We start from the raw sequence: 16,291 nt of genomic DNA, 5'->3' as shown, positions 1-16,291 counted from the left end.
CCTCTGCTGCAGTGTTTCCAGCGCCAGTCAGAGCACAAACCAATACAGAGAAATAAATGATGAAGGACAGATTGGAAATGTAAAAAGTAATAGGAGGATACACCACTCTGCAGGACTTCAAAGCCTGCGAAAGCCTTGTGGTCATTTAGACCAGTAATACGAGCATGTGAACATCAAAAGAATGAATTCAGCAAATAAGGAGAGAGAGAGTGAGAAAAGAAGAAAAGAGAGGAAAAAAAGTGGCTAAAGGAATTTGATTTGTCATGTTAGCATTATGTCAGACTCGGATCTCTGAACTTATTCATGTTCAGCACAATTTACTCCAGACATTAAAAAACTTATAAGACTCATACACATATGATCCATTCTCCCCCAAACTCAGCATTGCCACAATCTTCAATAATTTCCGACACCAAGAAATGTTTTGTTTGTATGATGGAAATTGGACACTGAGTAATAACAAAGGGACATGCGTAAAGTGTTCAGGGCCATTGAAATGTATTTAAGGTCCTCAAAATAAATGATGAAAAATATTAAAACTTGCAGTAACTGTTCTAGTTTGTTCGATCATTGACTGCCAGGCAGATACTGTTTTTTTTTATATTATAAGGCAGACCGTATTATAAGGCTCACTATTAATGAATGTCTGTTTTCTGGTCTTTTTTCATACACAAGGCACTGGATTATAAGGCATATTTTAAGAGACACTATAAGGAACTTCTAATTACCTCAGAACAGGGAAATAGCGGTTAGCGGCTAATGCGAAAAATACAGTAGTTAACATAAACATTAACCATATATTCTGTTACTAATCTACCAGCTGCTAAATTAAACTGTTTTCACCCGTAGGCCTCATTTATCCAGTGTAAATTATCACTTACCTCTGTTTGCATCTTTTCTGTTTCTTTCTCTCTACTCTTACTCATTTCTTTTCTGGCTTCCTGATTGATCGTGCTGCTTTATGATTTCTAAAGTTTTATGTTTTGCCAGCTGCAGGAATCCTTAGCCTGGCTGACTGTTGTCAGCAAGTAGTGGAAGGTACATTCTGTAATCATAAGGATGCTGCAATTAGAGGAAGCACCTGAAACAAATATAATTTGTTGTCAGGCAGACATACACTGGTTTTGAACACAGTTAAATGCATTAATCTTACAAAAAAAATATTTATTGTTTCAGTTCCCTCACATTTGTTTTACTAGATTGTGGGGTAAATTAAAAAAACAACAAAATTAAATATATCATATTTTTCTGTGAATTATTTCTTTAAAGACCACTTTAAGATCTATATCCTAGGACCCCACCTCTAGACCAAAATAGGAACATTTATTGTAATAATTTCCCACATAAACATTCACTTCTACAGAAAGGTTTCCATCCATTATTGTGCTATACAGTTATGCTATTACTTGCCTCATTCTGTTCCACCTCAGCACTGTGCTACGTTATTTAATTTATTTAAGAGAGAGGCATTAAGAGAAAAGGCATCCAGCTACGTCATGTACACATGCTCTACAATGCATAATTTTAATCTATTAAACATCAGTTTATTTATTAAAATGAAAATGTAGAATATTCTAACTATGTAGAATTATGTGCACTATGCAATAAATAATAATGTACATTTTTATTATCATTAGAAGCCTCAGGCATTTAGTAACTGTGATTCACTGACAAATAACACTTTTGAAAGCCACAAATATGAATGGCATGCTTTTCTAAAGAATCTTTACAAAACAAGACCAGAGCAGTCTAGTTTTTTTATTTTTTATTATGGAGAGCCCGATGTTTCTAAAATATACAGCCTTCCTGTTAGACGTCCATGAAAACAATTCAGACTCAAAGGTATTTGTTTGTTTGTCCTGTGCTTCAAAAAAAAGCAACAAGCAGAAAATGTGATATATGCTATGTTTTATGCAGCATTTAATGAGATTGTGCATAATCAACACTTGATCCTTCATCAGAGCCTGGAAATGTAGACCATATATTTAATGTATAGTGCTAAACAAATATAGTGTGTTTTACATGGGTTTATATTGTGTTAATATGTGGAAATGGACTTCATTCACAATCTGCTGTTGAGTTTAAAATAAAAAAAAAGAAGTCAATGCAGATAATGGCAATCAGGTGATCTCTAATTACATCAATATTTTAAACAAGCACACACATGAACCGATACAACTCCGGTTAATGATGCCTCCCATCTCAGCAATCAGAGGATGTCATTGCTCTTGTCTCAGCGATCGATGACTGTCTATGTCTGATAGATACTGAAGATGCTGGTAGATACTTTCACTTATGTCTTCCAAACAAAGTAATCAGATCAAAAGGCAAAAGACCCTGGTAAAAAAAGCATTAATTATTAATTAGCTTATTTTATTTTCCTGTCAGCTGGCTTTTTTAAATAGTGGAATGTGGCATTTATTATTAATTTGTCTTTAATTAATTACATTTAATTTTTTTATGGTTTTATGAACACCCTGTCCATCTGTGCATCTGTAATTAGTCATTTATGAATGTGCATTTGAATTAATGCTTTATATGTGCATCAGAAATATCTAGAATTTATAACATCTTCTACATATGCTTCATACAGATGAATATAACATATAATTTAATATACCTCAACTACAATTTCTACATGTACTGACCGACCTTTAACATAATAAAGAAAAAACATGTGTAGAATATCTTTGCATGGTTTCTATACAGAGGATTAAACTGTAATTGGTCATTGGTATTCAGAATACACATCTATTTAAATCGGTTCTTAAAATAATTCTTTTTGCACTTGAAGCAACTTGTTAATCTGATTGATTTGACTCAGTATTTTGAGTATCTTAAATACAACACCAGATATATACACTGCATGTCTTTTTTTCCTCTAAAAAATGAATGTATTTATGTCCTGATAGTTTGAACAGCTCGAGGCGCAGAAGTTGAAGTTCACGGCCTGTCTGGCAGTTTAATAGTTGTTTGTCATGCTTGTTGGGTTGGCTGAATACATCCATGAGTATTTGAGTGCCAGCTGTTTTCAGAGGTCATGAGTGTAGAGGAAGTCTCCCTATAGATTCCCTTCAGGCAGGAACAGCTCCCCATACACACACACACACACACACACACACACACATGCACACATGCACAGTGTTGACTGTAATTGTTTTCCTGAAGTACCATTTCCATTTGTTCCTTGCTTTCATAGCATTTGATGACCCAATTTGTTGCGTTTGGGATTCGCTGGCAGTAGTTCCATTCGCTATTAAAACTCTCGGCTGAGGGAGAACTCCTGAAGGGTCATAAAGGGGCTTTTTTTCACTTGGTCTGCTAACTCTAATTCTTCATCAGAAAGCACAGCACAGATGTGAACTAGATTATACACCCACTCTCCCCCTGCCCAACGTCTCTCTCCCTCTTTCTCTCTCTCTCTCTCTCTGAACCCCCCTCCTCCCCACCTTTCAACCGCAAAAGAAAGAAATCTTTGAGTTGCTGCTCTCTTTCAAAAACACTCCCCACCCCTTCCAGTAGTTAGCAGACAGAGGCAGAAAGTTTTCCCCCAGCCAACCCCACACGCTTTCCTGTTGGAGCACGAGCAATGGAGCTGGAGATGGACTAACTGTTTGTGCTCTACCTCTAAGCCTCTGAATGGCAACTTGAGGATCTGAGCCTGTAAAATTCGGGGCCACTCGGGACGTTTTAACTTGTTTTAAAGGCTGAAAGATTTAGGTGAGTTCTTTCAAATAACTGTGTTTTTGTTTTTGCCAAAGGGTCTACACGGGGAGGACGTCTTTAGCAAAACTTTACTTCAGCAGCAGAAAAAGAAAACAAATGCAACTGTTGCAGTAAATTTAAGTAGTTATATTGCTATATAGCTATGAATATTTACCACATTTATACCGTAAATGGAACAAATAATATAACAATTAGTACAAACTTGTATTATGTTTTATTTGAGGACAGATCTGCACACTCTTGGTATTTTAATCTCAGTGTCTTAACAAGGGAGCGTCACCTGCAATAGTTTTCTCAGCGTCTTGAAGGAGTTCCTAGAGGTGCTGAACAATAGTTGCAGCTTATCACAAATCACCTTAGATCACCATCTCAGTTCATCAAGTTTAGGTCAGGAGATTGTGGAGGATAAAAAAAAACTGTTTTTTGTTGTTTACTATGTAATTCCATGTGTCCTTTAATTGTTTTTTATGTATTTAATATTAATCTACTATTAATCTTGACTTTGGGTGCAGTTTAAGCATGCAGATCTTTCAAATTCTTACTTATAGATATATACAAAAAATAGTCAACAGCATGAGATAATGTTGTTAATATAAACAGCTAAAGTACTGACATCATCTACTGGATAATGCTGAACTGAGTCATTCAATTTTTCATTTAAAACTTCATTCAAAAAATTTAAGTAGTTATTACTATGTAACTATAGAGGTTGAGACAACAGGTTGTTACTTTATTTACTACATTTATACTGTAAATGAAACAAATAATAGAACAATTGGTACAAACTTATATTAGGTTATATTAGATCTTTCGGAATCTTATTTAATTTAATTTTAAGTTTGTTCCAACAGTCAATTAATGATGTTTTGGTCAAAACTAGCTTGTTTCTACAGGCAGTCTGATGACAGGCTCTGCAGCAAAAACCTGAATGTTGTTTTTAGCCACAGCTGCTGAGCTGTGACTAACTTTCATACCCAGGTTACATAGCCAGAGGTTGAGTTGCAGGAACAACTGTACGGTGTGTGGAAGGTGTAAGACATTGCTTCACCTGCAGATAGAGGCCTGCAACACCTAAAAGGTGCACTGGAGAAAAGGGAGTGAAATCATAATGGTGTCCGCTGGGAAAGATGTCTGTGTGCTCTTCTCTTCTCTTCTCTCTGCAAAAGAAAGAAAAAGTGCTATTTTTCGCCATGCATTAAGTAGCAGAGTGCCACAGAATACCTGTCAAAAAAAATGACTGCATGCGTGGCAGCCAGAGTGTACCCTGCAGTCCCTTTACTGTACCGTTCCAGCCTTTTTTTTTTTCATTGTGGAAGAATATGCAACCCAATTTTCCTGTTAATTAAAAAAAAGGTCATTATTTTCTATTGTTTTTTTTGTATGGAGACCCAGCAATGTTTTATTAGACGAGAAAAGGACAAAACCTTTTATCTGCATTGAGCTGGTTTGGCATTAATGATATTAAAAGGCACAATGCCTTAAATAGACATTGCTATAGAAAATAGCATCGGCCAATCTGAAGGTCAGAAACATTGGCTGTTCACGCATGCCCGCAATTAAAGAATTTAATGGGCCAAATGGCTTAATTATTTCTCTCTATTGTAAAACATTATGAGCTCCGTCCTGCACAATCAGTGTTGTAGCTCTGAGACATATAACGGCTAATGAAATCAAGACGTTTTGGCCATTGTTCTTTCCAAAATGCCAATTCGTTTACATTAGCAGTCTGCATGTGACATCGTTTTATGTGGGTTTGGAAAAATTGCAAGTGAGCGCTGAGCCAAGTCCAAATCTTGATGTCTTTCACACTTTCCAAGTCCAAAGAGAAAATATATCCAGACAGGCAACCCTGCACTGCTTTTCTTCTTTCACACTTCTCTAGAAAAATAAAAAAAAAAGAACTAAATATTGCATTGAAGCAGCTGTTTTTAAATGTGCATCATCACGTTACGGCCCTATTATTGTCAAAACGATGCAAATGCAGTTGACTGTATTCATGTGGAAATTATGTACACACACGAATCAAAGTAAATTAAACGCATCATTTGTTTTTTCAGTGCAATCTGGAGCTATTTACTGATTAAGTGTGACACAGTCCCTGTAATTACAGCCGCCACTGTTACATTTTAATGTGCTTCTCATGACTCTATATTTGGATTTCTCATTAAGATGCCCTCCCCAAACATTTCCATTTCCAGTAAGAAAAAGTTTCGGTTTGTTTCCACAAGACTATCTATTATTTAGCTGCAACTAAATGAGAAATAAATCATTGCTCTCATCTTTCCAGTCAGTAAAGAAGCTCATTACAGACCGAGGGAGTCTGCTGGCCTGCCGATATCATCTGTCCTCCGTAGCGCAGGCATCAATCAACAAGCACGAGCAACAAACTGTCCCGGTTTTGGGAGGAGTGAGTGACGCATGGTAGAGGTTCAAAGGTTTGTGTTTACTACAGCTTCCTCAGCCTCCGTTACCCATGTGAGGTCACTCCTTGTACTAATCAGAAACAGAGATGACGGGCAAAGCAGCCAACAGTAAAGTTTATACGTGCAAAAATACAGCTCAGGGTCACGGCTTTAAAATTGGACACTGTTTAACAGCATGTAATCGATCCAATGCGAAGGCTGAAATTTCCTGCAACTTAAGAGAAAGTGTACAAAAAAATAAGGCTAACAGACAATCTGGGGCTATTTCAGCTTATAAGCAATGCAAGCCTACGCCACACCAGCTAGTTTTGTTATCAAGAGCACAGAGACTAACAACAAACAGGCTACCTAAACGAGAAAATAATAAACAAACACACAAACAAAAGACAAATACACAGTTCAATAGGAATAATTGGCAGTACTCCGCAAAGTGTAAGACACACTAAACAGATAGTTCTACAAACAGAAGAAATTGGAAACAGATGAATGTAATCAGTACTCAGGTGAGGAGGAATAGAAAAATTATTCAGGATTGGTTGAGGTGGATAAAGTGTCGAATAGGTGGATTATGAAAAAGTGGACTTTGAATTTTCAGTGAAGGCAGAAGTTGAAGCTGGAAGCATGATCAAAAACATCAAGTTACATCTTATCATTTCTGTTTTAATCTCAAACAGAGATGCTTATCCTCCTGAGACCCAGATTTTCGCTTGTGTGCATTTTTTTAATTTTCTATTAGCTATGTTCGATTAGTAAGACCTAACAAGTATTAAAAAATTAAACTTCGTCTTTGTACATGAAGTCATTTTTGCCGAAGACAATGTCCTCATATGTGGACAGTAGTTTGTTTTAACATAAAAAATGAACCTTGGCATTTGGGATCAGAGGGACTCAATTAGTCCAAAAACTAAATTTTAGCTTAATAAACTAGTTTTAAACATAACATTCAATGAGATTTTTTACCTGGCCCATGTTTCTGTCTTGGCTGGCTGTAGAAACTTTTAACTGGGATTCCCACCATCTTGTTTAAAGAATACAGTAACATTGTGCTGTAGCCATTGGAAAGTATGGGCAGTGTCTCCATATAAGGCCATGTATCATGGTAAAGACAGGAGAAGAGGGTCTCAAGAGGTTAAGTGAGTTAAGTGAGTTTTTATGATAACTGTAACTGTAACACCTAGGTAAATATAAAATACACAAACATACATATACACAAATAAAAACTCAAAAACCCTAATATGGATAATAATGCTTATTTATATACGCCATACTAGGGGATTCCAGTAATATGGTGGAACATTACATTCAAATCTTGATTTGAAGTGCACTTGTTGAGCTCTATGACAGAGTGATCCTGATCCCAATATTGAACAAATGACTGAAATATGGCTTAGATTACCATCTGTAGTCTCTGTCACTGGTGTATGTAGGACTTCCAGAAGGTTTCAAAGGTCCTTCCCACAGGAATTTGCCATGTTGGTGATCTTAGGCTTTCAGCTCTGCTGGTAAAGTTCCAACTAATGGAAAAGCTTGTTTCAACCTAGAAACCACTGAAAAAAAGAAAGATTACATTTAATCCTTTAAAAATATAACTCTTTTTTTGTCAACCACAATACAAAACACAGTAATAATAACAGAATTTAAAAAACAGTGGAAATTATGTTTTTGAATGACTGGAAGAAGCTGAAGGTTCTCCACAATTGCAGTAAAGTGTGTTGTGATTAAGTCACAATGCTGACTGTTAGTTAAAGCTTCCTTTAATTACTTCTTGTAATGACTATAAAATTGAAATGTTGTACATAAAGGAAACCAAGAAAGACAGCATGAGGTTCTCTAGCCTTTGATGCCGTGTTGGCTGATTCATTATTACAAATAGTAGAGAAAATAGCAGTGTGAGTTCTGGATTTCCTGCTGTCAATTGTTCTTTTTTCTGAATGCAAGAGTGATTACATGTAATAGCTACATTAGTTTTTTTTTTAAAACACTTTTTTCCACATCTTACTAAAACAAAATATATATTTTTTAAACAAAGCATTGCTTTGAATAGGTTTCAACATTATTGCAGAATGCACCAAAAAAAAAAAAAAAGAAATGTTGCTGCCAATAAGAGAGGAAACTGTACAGGCAGCATTTTCCCCCCTTAAAGCCAGCTGATTTTACCACAACACCCAAAAAAATGCCCCAGTGGTGGGAAAGAGCTGCTGAGTACGCGCTGAACTATCACGTTTCAGACAAGCTCCCGTATGCTGAAGAGTGGCGAGCTGTCCTAGAGCAGACAATACTCTCAGTGCACACTGGACTGTGTGAAGTGAGGGGATGTATTGTACAGTAAAAGGAGAAGAAAAGAGTGTAAGGAGTAGTTTAATGAGGTGGTTCTAGTTCTCAGCGTGACTCTACTACGCTACACCACTAAGGCATTATGACTGAAGGTGCTTGCTATAAATCAGCAAACGGTGCATTTGCTTTGTAAATCAAACTTAAATGTCAAGAGATTAATCACAGTTGGCATATGTAGTTTTATCTATTGTGGCATCTCACGCAAAGTGACATATAATTAGTTTTTGAAAGATCATCCTACATTCATCAGCTGCTGAATGTCATCAGAGACAAAAATAAAGAAATCAGCAATCAGATCTGAGGCAACAGCAAGAGCGAAAGCACGGATCAGAGCTCTGAGGACAGGATTCTCAGGGGTATTAATGAATGAATTATTCTCAAAATTAGAATGAATATTTAAAAAAAGTGTTTCTTACATTTATTTTGACTTTTATTTATTGCAAAGTGCATGAACACAAAATATTTTACTTTTTTTTTCTCATTAGCTTAATTTAATTTATTAATATTAATACATTAATTCCTGAATTTCAGGCCTGCAACACATTTTATACAAAGTTGAAATAATAAAGCATTTCACAACACTTAAAATAGTTTTTGGCACTGATGATACCAAGAGCTGAAGTGTTTCAAGTGTTCATTCTACAGGGTCGTCATCACATTTTCCATTTCAAAGTTAGGCACACATTATCTACTGCAGACAGGTCAGCACTGCAGGCAGTAACTTTATATTGTAGAGCTTAACAAAGATTTTGGTAAACCGTATTTTTCGCATTAAAGGCACACTTAAAATCCTTTAATTGTCCAAAAAATTGTCAGTTCGCCTTATGTATGAATTTTATCAGTCAGGTTACAAGGAACAGTAAAGCCACTCCGTTGAAGTACAGTGTTATACAGGAGTTTCAGTTTAGTTCAGTGTAGAGACTCGAGACTGGAGCAGTATTAGCATTAGGTGCTAACCGGGCTAATATCGCCCTGTCTTACCTGAGCTCAGGGTTCCTCAGCGTAGCGCTGTCGAGTGGCATTAGCCGCTAACCGCTAGTGATTAGACACTAATGCTAATGCTCCAGCCTTAGTGCTGGAGAAATTCGGGAATCTAAACTTACTGTAAATAAACTGAAGCACTTTACTCATCCAAATAAACAGTTTTAAGGAGAGAAATCTGTGCAGATTAACATCCAGCCCTCATTTGACTTTAAAAGAAAGAATCTTTTATTTACTTAGCCCCCCCAACACCACCCAGCGGCGAGACCTGCTGAATTAGAGGTTCCTTAAAGTTTCTTTTAAAATGCAACTTATAATCTGGTGAAAATAGACGAAAAATAAACATTCATTATTTTATTATTTTGTAAGCGGTTCCTCATTGCTGTTATTGCAGGCTTTTCTGTATGTAAGCCCACATTCATCCACAGGCAGGTCTACATAAACACTACATTAACACTTTCCATGTCTGGCACCTCAAGACCTTCACATATACAAACGCGCTGAGCGCACATACCTAGCAGAAGAACTCCTACATACTCCGGAAAAGCTTGTAAAAATGCTTTGGTTCATTTAGCACCACTGCACATATGGCATTTGACTGTTACAATAAAAAGTGCAGTTTTACAAATATATCAACTTTTTTTACAGTGCATTTAACTTTCTGATGCCCAACACATGCAGACCCCCTCTAATGCACAACATGCGTCTAAAATAACCTGCATTCATTTCCCATTTTATGTTTGATTATTCCAAGTATTTTTATATATCTTGTTTTTGATTAGTACTGATCATAATTTAAATCTTTACCATAGCAATGTATAGTTTTTTTTTTATTATTATTATTTTTTTATCGAATCAAATTTACACACGTGGGTCAAAAATGGCCCATTCATGTTTACACATGGAACTTAGATATCAGCATGCATATTCATATGTAGAAATGTTAACAAATCATTAGCTCATCAGAATTTGAACATTTATAAACACTAGTAATACGTTTTTTTTAAACCGGACAAATGTTTATTAATTGTAGTTCATGTTGACAGTGTGTTTATTAGTATTTACAAATATGTTAGTAATAACATATAGTTAATAACAGTTAATAATCATTAGTTAATGGCATATTAATGAAAGTTATTATAAAGTGTTACAGAGTATTGAATGATTCTATTAACTATTGCAAAGATATAATTATAAGTGATCAGTTTTAGAGTCTAGAAATTAGTTTGTCTTCATGTTGTCTTTTTGAATGTAATGAAGAGTACTTAGATAAAGATGCTCTGTCTGTTTTTGAAGCGAGACCTCTACTACACTCATGCATTAGACAGGCAGCTGTTGACAGGCAGGAGTGACACATGATGGTGAATAAAATGACTGGTAAAAGGCAGTAATTGTTGCAGCTGTTATTAAATGTGATGAAGAACTGTGGGAGGTAATATGGGGCTATATGAACTACACATTTAATACATTTAATTTTACACCCACAATTATATGCATGTGCTTTTAATAAGCCTGCAGTCGGGACGTTGCTTGGTATGTTGCTCAGTTGAAGCTGAGGCTAAAGGTACTTTGTACAGGGTCTGTGTTTATTCCTCCTGTCTCGGGTAAAGTCATCTGTTGGAAACAGTGCTGCAGTTATTTGGAGAAGGTGCTAGCCAGCTTTGATGAGCTTGAAAAGAGGCTCACATCTCACGTCTCCAGGGCTTTTTTTTTAATCACTGTTTTAGCTGGCAGGTTAAAAAGGTCACTCACAGTAAACGTGTTCTTTCTCCTAGGCCAGCATGAGGCAGTACTGGACTTTGGGTACATTGCTATTCATAGCCTCGCTGATTGCAGTCCACCACTGCCAGAGTGGTGAGGAAGGAGACTGGGGATCAGGCAGCGCTCCAGAGGTCGTGTTCACCAATGCGTCCATTCCTATTCCGCACACAATCGGGGATGATCCGGCCAGGCCTGGGAGCGCAGACTGGACTAAGCCTATTTTCCAGGCCATTCCAGAGATGGAAGCAGATGGCTGCTCCGTCCACTTCCACACCGGTCAGGCTTTGTCCAGGCGATTACGAGCGAGCAGGGACGAGGTGGCTTATCTGAAGGCTCTCCAGCACGGGAACCAGGCCGTGGTGGAGAATTTAGTGCAGTTCGTCGGAGCAGAGTTGGGGAACATGCGCTATCAGGATATTATCCAGGAGAATGTTGCTGGAATCAGGGAGGATCTCAACAGCTCTGAGGGAGTGGTGAAGAAAGCAGTGGATGAGCTGGAAAATCAACTAGAGGGGGACCTCCTACAAGCCCTGTCTGGAATTCAGAAGTAAGTATGTGTAACAGTGAAACACTTCCACTCACTCTAGGTGGTTGATGCCTTGAATCTTGATAACTCTTAAATTTTTAGTTCCTTAATAAATAAGAGAACTCAGAACAGGCAGAGCAGAAAAGGTCAAATGAAATAATTCAGCCATGAAAGAACTGTTGAGTGAAAAGTTCTCGGTGTCAGGCAGAAGGTAGAAAGTGTCTAAAAGTTTTAAGAATTAAGAAAGAATTTAAGAATTAAGAATTGGAGAGTTTTCGAGCATAAACTGCCTGTTTAAGACCATCCACAGCTTGATTTTGTTTTGTTGTTTTTTGAGCTACTCAAAGGTGGACTTTTTGGTGTGCTTTGGATCATTGTCCTGCTGCAGAACCCAAGTACGCCTGTTCTCAAATTCATGAACTGATTTTGTGACCTCCTGGATGAGTTGTCCATGCCTTTTTTAGAGTAATTATTGTTTTTTTCACATAGGGCCAGGTTTGTTTGGATAGCTCTTTTAGCTTAATACATTAAATCATGATTTAAAAAGTGTTTTTTGTATTTACTCAGGTTATTTTTAACCCTATCTGGATGGGATTAGTTTATCTGGGGGTCCTGGGGTAATTTTATCTTTTATGGGGGGGGGGGGGGGTCCTCTTTGATTTTATTCTCATCTGGAACTACCATGCATGTGGTTTTCTCAGACATCCTCGGAGAAAATTACAGGCTAAATTACCTGTTTTATGCTGAACTTCATGGTCGTCTGCTAATTTTAGTCCTGTCTGGACGTCACCTCGTGTTTAATAAAATAGTTGGTTATTTTAATTTGTCCACTGCCACGGACCGTAATTAGACTTTGGGCGCATGTTTCCACAGAGATTTACATAAAAACAACAAAAATCGGACAATATTTAAGTTTCAACATCAGTATGAAATCGGACAATATTCAAGCTAGGGGAAATTGAGGAACTACTAGACATGATGTCGTGTGACCAAGAAAGCCGAAAAACTCACTGGTCCTCCTGTTTTTTCAATTGCAGTCCAGACGCAAGAGTTATATCACAGAGTCCCCCTGTAAAACTAATCCCGTCCGAATAGGGCTTTTGTCTGATAACAAAGTTTTATCTGAAAAGTGTAAGCATGACAAAAAAGCAAAAGTAGGGGGGCAAATACTTTTTTACGCCACTGTATCCTTTTTGGTGTAGAAGATTTGTTGAAAAAGAAAATCTAATATCAAAGTGCTTGATGTTATTTAGTAACTACAGGAATGTCTTTGCAAACTGCTAGTATCTATTTTTTTATATAAAAGTTAGAGACGTAGTACAAGTGTGTTATAATTTCAGCCTGCAGGCAGGCCGATAGCCAGTTAAGAGGTTAAAGTACCATAAGGGGATAAAGTACCATCAAATAAAAGATCATCACTGCAAATAATAATTTTGGCCCCTTCATTTTCAAGAGTGTAATTCCAGTTCATGCAGGGATAAGGATATTTTCTTTTCATTTATTGTTAATAAAAGAATGGAAAAGAAACTGACAAATACTTTCAGTGGTAAGAACAACAGTGCCAGACCAACCGCTGCAAACGTCTCAAGTCTGGACTCTGGGTTTTCCATCATCAGCATGGACAGTAGGAAGGAATGTGGATTTTTGCCCCTTTCAGGCCCCTGAATCGCTGGCTGTTCAGAGCCACGTTCTGCCCAGACCCTTTCAATGTTCCCTCTCTCTGATTCTGCCTTTCTGCTTTGTGTTTGTCTCTAAGAATCAAAGAGGAGTCTCTTGCCTTTGAACGGATGCTGCGAGCCACAGCAGACATTGCCAGCCGGCTGGAGATTTCCTCACGGACCCTGAACACAGAGCTGACGGAGCAGCTCAGAAAGAGCATGAGTGCTCCCAAATAAGAAAGCACATGACAGGAAGACTGCCAGTTCAGAGGAAAAAAAAGCATTACTGTGTTATTTGACAGTTGTAACCTTATACATTCTTAAAAATGAAAGTACCAGGAGGAGTTCTTTGGAGTAAGGCTGTAGAAGAACCCCTGCTGATCTACAGAGGATGCTTTCAAGGAGCCGTTCAGATGTTGGAGTGTGTAGAACTTTCTAAAGACATTTAGAACCTTTTTAAGAGGGTTTTGGTTTAGAGACAAATGGCATGAATGGTGCCATTTTATTTTCATAGAACAGAGAAGCTTTAATGAAGGAAATGTACGTTACTGCAGCACAGCTCATAGAGATATGGCAAGCTTATGCTCACAGAGAGAAAGAGAGAGAGAGAGAGAGAGAGAGAGAAAGAAACAGGAACAACAAGATATCATGAGTTAGTTAGGAGATTTAATCTATATTTTAACATAAATAAAAAATAATCTACTTTCTGAACTCTTTCTGAGCAGTAGTGACGATGTGTTTACATCACTAATTAAATCTGCTAATACGTTACTAGGCATAAAAAAGCATTACTTTGGACATTGTAAAGTTTTGGGGGATTTTTTTCACACATACACACACTTTCTCTTTAGCTTTATGGAAATGTAGTTATTCTATAGTATCACACAGGAATCCTTTGTACTACACTGTTAAATGTATATGGTTCTTGAGGAATTTAAGGCTTCTTTAGTTTGAAACTGGGGATGAACCCATTAAGGTGCTTTAAGGAACCTTCAGGAAACATTTTTCTTCTAAAAACAAAACTTTTCTTGAAAGAGCTTTAAGGGGTTTCTCCTTAAAAGTTCTTCGAGGCTGTGCAATAAGTGCTGTGCAAATTTCCCACAATGCTAAAAGCTACAGATTGTGTCCAAGTTTGTGATTTGTGATGAATCTTTGTTTGAAAACTCTCCTGGAACTGGAGAAACTCTCTGTACATTTGCTCTGCAGTCTCGCGCAGGCAGCTGAGTGTTGTGGTCTGGCTGTCTTGGTGCTAGGGTGCAGATGGAGAGCAGACAGCTTGGGCCCCTCACTCAGCACAGAGACACCAATGTGAAGAAAAGGGAAAGGGCCTTGATGTCATAGAAAAGTAAATGAGGTCTCATTTTGAGGCCAAAGCTGGAAGGAATCTCGTCATTACCTTGCGATTACTGTTTAATTCCTATTGTTAATCAGAATGACAATGTGTAAATAGTGAGTTATGTAGAAGTTATTCAGCTGAGGATATATATTGTGTGGTATCTGCATGTCTATATAAACAGAGGATAACTTGTGCTTGGATTTCATGCATGGCAACCTAGCTTTGATCTCAGTGGTGTGTTTGGGCATGATGTAGCTCATAAAGCATTTAAATAAAGACCTAATTTAATCAATTCAGCATCTGCAGACTAGTTCATCTTCTTTCTTCCAAATAAAGTGCAAATCACAATTTCACAAATGATCTTAATTAGAACATTCATGTTAGATTTTAGATTTGCACCATGACTATAGACTACAGCAGAAATCAGACAGCAGCAGGAATGAGATTCAGCACTGAGACTGAGAATAAATCATATTTATGTGTTTATAAAAGTCATGTTATTTTATAGTCTCAAATTAATTCATGTAAAAAGGAAGGTTTAAACATTCAATCATTTTTGGCACTTTTTTGCAAATATTAGTTCAGTTGGCTTGCCCTCTGGCGGTGGCATGTGGAAATAGCAGTTCATGGAAGATGTCAAAAAACATATGCTGTGTAAATCTTTCTATCTTTAAATTTAACAAAGTCTGTGTGTTAGGGAAAGGGTTTGGGGCGTTGTGGCAAGTTTTGGGAATCTGGGGAAAATATATATTTTTTATTATAGGAATATTTAAATCTGTGATTTTTTTCTTCTAAACCAACCTAGTTAACACTAAGCATTTTAAGAACGTTTAGCAAAGTTTTATAAAGGTTCCAGGTTAACCAGTAACATTACAGAAATAATGTCCCAGGGACGTTGTGACAAAAGATGTGTGACATAATAACGGTTTGCAACAATGTTATTTGAATGTTTATCACATAACGTTCCTAGTTAGAAGAATACTAACGTTATGGAAAGGGAAAAGTTAAAAACATCTAAAATTAAAAACCAAAATTAACAAAAGTGACGTTGCAGCAACCTTACAAGAACTTTTCAAGACGTTGAAAAAAACCCCCACTCTAACCCTGCAGGAACATAACAGTTTTGGACTTAAAATTTTTGTCATGACCAATATTGAACCTGAACTTTACATCTATTGATGTTTGTCGCCAGCTGGGTAAAAACCTTTAGCAATCTTGGCAAATTAAACTTTCTTAAAACATTAATTGTAACATTCAAAAAACGTTTTCCTAACCAAAAGGTGTTATCTAGGCATGACCAAGCCAATTGGTCATTTTAACAAGCTCTGACTGAGCGTGTTGACTTAACGTGAACCACCAAGACATATCGTAATTTTCTGCAATATAAGGTGCATTTAACACTCTTTCATTTTCCCCAAAATCAACAGTGCGTCTTATAATCCGGTGCGCCTTACATATACATTTTGCCATTCAGGTTGTAAGGAGCAGTGGAGCAGTATTAGCATTAGCCGCAAATCGCGCTAAGTGCTAGTTATTTCGCCGTTCA

General features: G+C 37.1%; 1 protein-coding gene across 1 annotated transcript; it reads left to right on the top strand.

The window, feature by feature from the left end:
* Positions 1–3,515: 3,515 nt before the first annotated feature.
* Positions 3,516–15,037, top strand: si:ch211-142k18.1 (uncharacterized). Its single transcript, XM_007256655.4, has 3 exons — positions 3,516–3,720; positions 11,240–11,772; positions 13,508–15,037. Exons 2-3 carry the CDS (start codon positions 11,246–11,248, stop codon positions 13,644–13,646), a joined length of 666 nt encoding a protein of 221 aa, XP_007256717.3. The 5' UTR covers positions 3,516–3,720; positions 11,240–11,245; the 3' UTR covers positions 13,647–15,037.
* Positions 15,038–16,291: the final 1,254 nt, after the last annotated feature.

The sequence above is a fragment of the Astyanax mexicanus genome, chromosome 1 (genome assembly GCF_023375975.1).
Source record: "Astyanax mexicanus isolate ESR-SI-001 chromosome 1, AstMex3_surface, whole genome shotgun sequence".
Lineage (NCBI taxonomy): Eukaryota > Metazoa > Chordata > Actinopteri > Characiformes > Acestrorhamphidae > Astyanax > Astyanax mexicanus.
This window is presented reverse-complemented; position numbering and strand designations above follow the sequence as displayed.